At 51.7% G+C, this 7,432-nt stretch overlaps 1 protein-coding gene across 1 annotated transcript; it reads left to right on the forward strand.

Moving 5' to 3' along the window:
* The first annotated feature begins 574 nt into the window (after window positions 1–574).
* On the forward strand, window positions 575–6,677 carry EIF2B2 (eukaryotic translation initiation factor 2B subunit beta). The gene is made up of 8 exons (XM_037393946.1): window positions 575–802; window positions 1,396–1,516; window positions 2,119–2,267; window positions 2,994–3,157; window positions 3,439–3,534; window positions 4,399–4,536; window positions 5,251–5,317; window positions 6,214–6,677. The coding sequence occupies exons 1-8, from the start codon at window positions 640–642 to the stop codon at window positions 6,369–6,371; spliced, it is 1,056 nt and encodes a 351-aa protein (XP_037249843.1). The 5' UTR covers window positions 575–639; the 3' UTR covers window positions 6,372–6,677.
* The last annotated feature ends 755 nt before the right edge of the window (window positions 6,678–7,432 follow it).

The following is a 7,432-nucleotide window of genomic DNA, read 5'->3' on the forward strand; positions in this document are numbered from 1 at the left end:
TAAATCCCTGCACATGGGCTCTCCCTGCTGCTCGGCACAGGCCCGGCTCCCTCCCTCCCGCCCTACAGCACAGGCGCTGCCTTCCCTCGCACAGGCCCTTCCGGACACCGGCCCGCAGCATTCCCACCACCGAAGCGGCAGCGCGCAGGCCCGGCCCCTCCCCGTGCGGCGGCAGCCCCGCCGCTCCGCCCCGGGGGACCCCGCCAGCACCACGCCCCCCAGGCTGTACCAGGGGCACCCCGCCAGGGAGGCGGCCCGCCGCCCCCGCCCGCCCGGCTCCAGAACTCCCCACCCGGCCGCCCCGCACCGGCACCGCGGCCTGCAGCGAAGCGCGGCCGCACCCCGCCCCTCTGGGCCCGGCCCACCGCCGGCCCACAAGCCCCCGCGCCACGCGGGGTCAGGGGTCACCACCCCCGTTTCCCCGGTGACGGACCCACTCCCTGCCCCCCGCCGCCCAGGCCACGCGCGGCCTCCGCCACTCCCTGCCAGCCGCAGCCCGCCCGCGCTTCCCATTGGCTGCGCCACCGCAGGAGGGTGGGAGCGCTTTGGCAGCTTCCGCCAATGGGGAAGCGGGGCGGCGGAAGCGGAAGCGGGGCGAGTGGCTACGGAGCTCAGCGGGGCAGGAGCGCTGCCGCCACCATGCCGGGCGCCGCCGAGCGCGGCTCGGAGCTCTCGGAGCAGATCGAGGCCTTCGTGGCGCGGCTGCGGGGCGGCGGGGAGCGGCCGCGCTCTGAGGACACGGCGCGGCAGACGCTGTCGCTACTGCGGAAGATCATCGCGCACGGGCGATGGAGCCGGGCCGGTGAGGGCGGCGGCGGGCGGACGCAGTGCTTCTTCCGGGTGCTGGGAGGAAGGCGGCAGCAGAGCCCGGCGGCAGGGGCTCGGCAGTTGCCGGGTCCGGCGCTCCGGTGGCGGCCGTAGGGTGCAGAGGGAGTGGCAAGGCCGGGGCAGGCCCGGTGCGGCGGCCGGTGCGTGTGCGGTGGCCGGTGCGGCCGGGAGCCTCGCTGGCAGCTGCCAGTGGGTCCGGGCTCCAGCACTTGACCTGCTGAGCCGCAGAGCCTCCCACCCCACAGCCTTGCTCTTCTCTCGATGCGTCGGTCTGAGCATGGGCTGTTCCAGCAGCAGCCGGTTTCCTCTGTCACTCAACTTACTGCTTATGGTTTTCCGTAAGTTTTGAGTGTGTGCTGCGTCCAGGTGATTCATAGTACAGACACCGCAGTGGAACGAGCAGCCCTGTGAGCAGCTTTCAGCTGGCATCTCTGTGCTTCCTGGTGTTGCATTACTAGTGGCAGCACCAGTCTCTGGTTGTGAGGCATCTGTGGGGCACACGCATCGGTTTGATGCTTGCGTGGGTTTGCTCTGGGCAGCAATAACCAAGGCCTTTCCCTCTTTCAGGAGAGCTCATGGATCTGATCCGGACAGAGGGCCAGAGGATGATGGCAGCCCAACCGTCTGAGACAACCGTGGGCAACATGGTGCGGCGAGTGCTGAAGGTCATTCGGGAAGAGTATGGCAGGTGAAGTGCCCCTGTACCCCGGCGTACCCCTGTACCCTATACTGACAGGTCTTGCTGCCTGTACCCCTCCTAGGAGCCCAGAACAGCCTTCCCACACACCGTGTCCTGCTGCTTCTGTGAGATCTCTGTAGTTTCCATCACCCCCCTGTTCCCGCCTCTCCTGTAGAGGGGCTCGGTGAGTTTAACATCAGAGGAAACCTGTCATTTTCAGCATAGCTGATAACATTTCCTTTAGTGAAACTCCTCTTGGCGTAAGTGCTGTGGGTGCACGAGAACAGTCTGTGCCCTGACCTCGGGCCTCTCTCCTTGCATTCCCAGGAGGGTCCATCCTACTGGAGCAGTCACCTTGAGCCTGCTCCTCATCTGTGGGCTGCAGCGTTTGCATACAACTTAGGAAGGCACTTCATGGCAGAGCTTTGGGTGTCTTTCTGCTAGAGACAGCTAGGGAAGCTCTTCAGCACACTGTGGCGTGCCTCCTGTGTGTGGTTTTCCTTCCTCTCTGTTGACATCCAGGTGTGCTGCGCTGTGGGGATGGTACTCAGCCTGGCCATGCCCCTGCCTTCTCTCCCGAGGCTGAAAGGCTGTTTCTCATCTCGCCCCAGGCTTCATGGGCGCAGTGAGGAAAGTGACCAGCAAGAATCTCTGCACAAACTGCTGACTTCTGGAGGACTGAGCGAGGATTTCAACACCCCTTATCCTCCCCTCAAAGCTAATGTTATTGAAGCTATTAATGAGCTGCTAGTAGAGCTAGGTAACGGATGGGTCTGAACTGCCCCAGGGGTGGAGCTTCTTATGGGATGGGAGCGATGCTTTCCCCTCCTCTTGGGTGGAAAGAAAACAACAAGGATCAGGGAGGCTTAACCTGAAGGAACTAAGGAACTGAAGTCCTGCTGCTCCCAGGACTTAGTTTGGCTTACGGGGAGATGGGTGGAACACTGCAGAGGGAACAGAGTGGGGGCTGTTGGCCTGTGTTCTTGGTCTTCTGGGAAGTTGAGTCCTCTGAGGAAGAGTCTAAAAAATACACCAAGGTTGGACTTAATCCCTATGCACATATAACCTGACCCTTGTCACAGAGCACTGTGATACATTTTTCTTCTTCTGCGATCTTGTGACAGATCAGGTGTCCAGCTCTCAGTCTGAGGCACAGGTTGCCCTGCCTCTCCTTTCTGTGTGGTTCTAGTGCTATTGAACTGTCACTAGTTGTTGCATGGGCATGGTCGTTATCTGGAGTTGTGCTGACATAATCCACTCCCCTCACAATAGAGTTTTTAGTGTGGCTATTTCTAGGAGTAGCTGGGGAGCACAGGGTATTCAAGGGCCAGCTTCTTGGTCCCTGTCCACTGGTAAAAAGAACAGGGAGAAAAGCTGTTCCTGCTCTACCAGTGCTCGTAGCATCGCTGTAGTAAAAAATGATCTTGTTGGACAGCCCTAGCAGCACAAGTGTTGCTTTTCCACCTATGGCTTCCTTCTGTTACAGAGGGCACCACTGAAAACATTGCTATGCAGGCGCTGGAGCACATCCACTCCAATGAGGTGATCATGACCATTGGCTACTCGCGCACTGTTGAGGCTTTCCTGAAGGAAGCTGCCCGCAAGCGGAAATTCCAGGTCATTGTGGCAGAGTGTGCACCGTTCTGCCAGGTAAGGCCCCAGCTGGCTGTCGTCTCCAGGCACCACGCTGTCCTGCGCATTCTTACTGAAATCTTGTCTCTGGAGGCAAGCTGAGTGTTACAGAAGTTCCTTTGCAGTTGAGAGACTGAAGGCGGCTTGTTATCGTACCCTGTGTCCTTCAGTTGGAGGGCTGTATTTGTGCCCCATCGCTTGGTATTTTCGCAGTTCAGACAAGAATTGAGTGCTAATATCTCTACAACTGCACTGCAAGGAGCTGTGTCCCAGGGGACCAATTGGATTCTCCTTTTTAGGGTCACGAAATGGCTGTCCGGCTATCTAAAGAGAACATTGAAACTACTGTCATGAGCGATGCAGCTATTTTTGCGGTCATGTCTCGAGTCAACAAGGTAAGGAGGGCTCCACTGGAGGAGGGAGTTCACAGGAGGTTAGGTGCTTTGGCTTCCCACACCAGCCACAGGTCCCAGCAGTGATGGATGCATTTCTTCACTGAAAACTCAAAACTGTAATAGTCCCTGTTTACAGCTGGGGTGGAGATTTGGGGTGGAATCCCAAGTCAGTGTGATGGCTCACTGCACAGTGATAGGTTTTTCTGCCTTAGTGGCTAACAGACAGAACAGTTATAAGAAACGAAGCCAGGAGAGCCTCAAAAGGATTAACCTTAGTTTTTAAAGAAGATGGAACAAAAAGCAGCATTTCCAAAGAGGAAAAACTCTCCTTGTCTGGAATGCAAAATTGGTGGCGAAGGGAATCACCAAGGTGTGTTTTTTCAAACAACATACCTGTTCTGTACTTTTATAGAGATGAAGACTTGGCACTCCAAACTCAAAAAAAAAAAAAATCTTTTTACTTAATAAAATCTAGCTACACCAGTTGCAGCAAGGGCATTGTTGCAGGCAGCAGTTCAAGTTACTTGTGCAATGCTTACTTTGCGGGCTTGTAGAACAACAAGGAACACAGCCCAGTTTCTGCTCAGTGTTCCCTGCAGTAGAACATACATTTGTCCTCTGAAGTTCTCTGTGCTGGCCTCACCATGCTGGAGTCATGTTCTTGTTAGAGAGCAACGTCTCGGTGCAGAGCCAGTGCCAGATGAAACAGATCAGGCATCCAACTGTCCTGTAACTCCAGCCTTTGGCTGGCTGGCTGTTCTGACAAACTCCTCCTCCAGCTCATCCAGCAGGGTCCGAGCCAGGAAGCGTTCCTTCCCCACTCTGCTGTGGAACATGCTATCTAATGCTCATTTGCCTTTTAAGGTCATCATTGGTACAAAGACAATCCTGGCCAACGGCGCCCTGATCGCTGTGAGTGGGACTCACACTCTAGCGCTGGCAGCTAAACACCACTCCACTCCGCTCATTGTGTGTGCCCCCATGTTCAAGCTGTCACCACAGGTAGGCACAGCAGCAATTCAGGACTAAGCCTGCTCTACATAGAGATGGGGGGTGACTTTACGCTTGTGGGAGCTCAGGATGGACAGCACCATCTGTCCCAAGGGGAGGTTGGTAAATGAGCCATCTCCCCCATCTGGTGCTGTTACTTCACATAGGAAGTCCTGACGCATGCCACATTTGGAGGAGGGTCTCCTTGAAGCACCCTCTGCCACATGTGGTAAGCAGTGCATGAGGTGTAAGGATGTAGACCACTGCCTACTAGAGACTGACATCACCATAGTTATTTTTTCTTCAACCACAGCGGATTTCAATTTATATCTTTGGTGTTGAAAGACCCTGTGTACTGACAGAGGAGGTAGATGGAGATGCTCTAAACTGTTTCTTGCACCCTACTTTCTCAGTATTGCCAGATGAAGTTGCAGACCGAGGATTTAGCTTCTCTGCTCCAGTCCCCTAGGCTTTGCAGAAAGGCAGCCAGGTTGTAGGTGGCTCTAAAAGTGCTGAGGGAAAACCCTTCACCTGTAGATGTTACAGAGGTTCTAGGCACAAGCACTATGTAATTATTGTAAACAAGTGTCGTATCACCTGGCAGTCATCTTCCTCTGCTTCCAGCACTCAGGTTCTGTTTTCACTAGGATAATGAGGCAGTCCTTTTTTTTTTTTTTTTTTTTCCTCCCCCCCCCCCCCCCCCTTCCTGTACTCTTTCTCATTCAGTTTCCTAATGAAGAAGATTCATTCCACAAGTTTGTGTCACCACAGGAAGTGCTGCCGTTCACAGAAGGTACTGGTTCTTCTTTATATAGCCTGGTCAATCTGGTTCAGACTATAATTTAAAAGAAATTTTTTAATAGCTCACATAAAGCTTAAATGTAAGACTGTCCTGTAACCCAAGACAGAAAATCCTTTCTTACTGTCTTAAGCAGAAGAGAAGTGCTGGGAACCATCCTATTTTATACATAACTTTCTATTACAGGAAGTACAGAGAAAGGATTTCCCTTGAACACTATCTTTGCACTTTTGCTTCTGCTCTGAAATAGTCAGTGTTTTATTATAGGATTGTAATAATGGTGCCAGGCAGGTGGAAGTTTCCTGTGGGACAGAGCAGATGCCCAACGCTGAGGGCAGCTTCCTTTCCTTCCTACAACTCATGTTAACCTCCTGAAACTTTGTTGTGTGATCCACTTGTTGAAGCCCAGTATCTCTGCAATGGGCTGCCCACAGAAGCACCATCTTCAGAAAGGCACCAGCTCCCAAGTACCTTTTCAGATAGCAAAGCCTCCTTCAAAGCCCTGTTTCTATGTGACAAAGACTACCAGGTTTGGCACAGGTTTTTGGTTTTGGCCTTCTGAGCTTTTCTTTAAATAATAACTTTGGCAGCATCAGGACTCTTACATCCTGGTTACATACTGGCGGTTTTTTTTTTTCAATTAGTAACTACATCAGGGGATCTGTGGTCTTTTATCAGTAAAAACTACCAAAAGAGAGTGCTGCCATTCATCCAAGATTGCTGTATACCTCTAATTCCATGACATCAGTGAGGAAGCTGGAAAGTATCCAGGACATTCCAGTACTGACTTCAGGATGGCATGCACATAGCCAGTGAGCTCAGGAAGATGTTCAGAAGGCTAAATGTACTTTGAGTTGCTTTGCCTAATATTGCTGCTATTCACTTTACAGGGGAGATCCTGGCAAAGATCAATGTTCACTGCCCAGTGTTTGACTACGTCCCTCCAGAGCTCATTACTCTCTTCATTTCTAACATCGGGGGTAACGCACCTTCCTACATCTACCGCCTCATGAGTGAGCTCTACCATCCAGATGACTATGAACTGTAAGGCCACAAAGCGCATCACTCTCTAGACTCTTCCCAACCTTCTCTTTAGAAAGATACAACAGCTGATTAAAGTGTACCTTGTGGTCAGGTTGCTGTGGGGAATTTGCTCAGCAATGTCTTTCCTACCCAAAAGCAACAGAAGGCAGAGCTCTCGTACAGGTTTGGATCTCAGCTGTTAGAAGTCACATGGAGCTGCTAACCTAACTTTGATTTTTGAAACAGCAAGGTGGGAGTTTAACTCTCTGGGGCAGCTAAGCTGTTACTTCAAAGTAGGCTGCAATAAAGGCTGTTTACCATGATCTCACTGTTAAGCACGTTTTCTATATGCAGTTTCTTTGTTTCTTTAACTAGCAAGAGTTTTACCAATGTAGTGAGTTGCCTGCACCCGTGACGCAGTAACAGGCTTTAAGGTGTGCTTTCATCTATGTGTGTGATGGGAATCCATTGGCAGTTGTGTTCAAAATGGATTTTTTTTTGGTAGAAATTTCTGATAATTTTTGGTGACCTGCTGAAATACAAACCAGCTTTTTGTACAATGCTGGAATGGAATTTCCATTCTTGATGAAAAGCAGACCTTGAGAAGTCCTGTCAGCTAGCTGCTTCGCCTCCCTGTCAGAAGGCAGAGCTCAACCTCTTGTTTCGCTTATTGTAGTCTGAGGGTCTTTCCTTTCCTGTACTGAGTGACTGTGATTATTCTTCTTGGGTGGACCTCTCTCATTTGGAAAGCTCTCGATTTTTGTGAGGGTCAGCATGGAATGTCTTAGAAATCTCAGGCTGTTGCAGGTCAGTCAGATCACTCTTCATTAGTCCCCTTTCATTAATGTATGGCAATACACTACACCACAGGTAAGGCATCAAATGAAATTAGTTTCCACTCCTTTTGCTTTTGATTCAGCAGCTGTCAGTCTCTGGTTTGGTTTTAAGTTGTATCTCTGTGATTAAACAAAGACATCTTCTTCTTTTACCATTGTGAAATAAGCTCTACTCCTCTACCTTAGACTGAGATGCAAAATAGAATTGGGACCTGTAAAAAAATTCTACCTATTGTAAAAAAATGCCATG

This window comes from Falco rusticolus, chromosome 7 (assembly GCF_015220075.1).
Source record: "Falco rusticolus isolate bFalRus1 chromosome 7, bFalRus1.pri, whole genome shotgun sequence".
Lineage (NCBI taxonomy): Eukaryota > Metazoa > Chordata > Aves > Falconiformes > Falconidae > Falco > Falco rusticolus.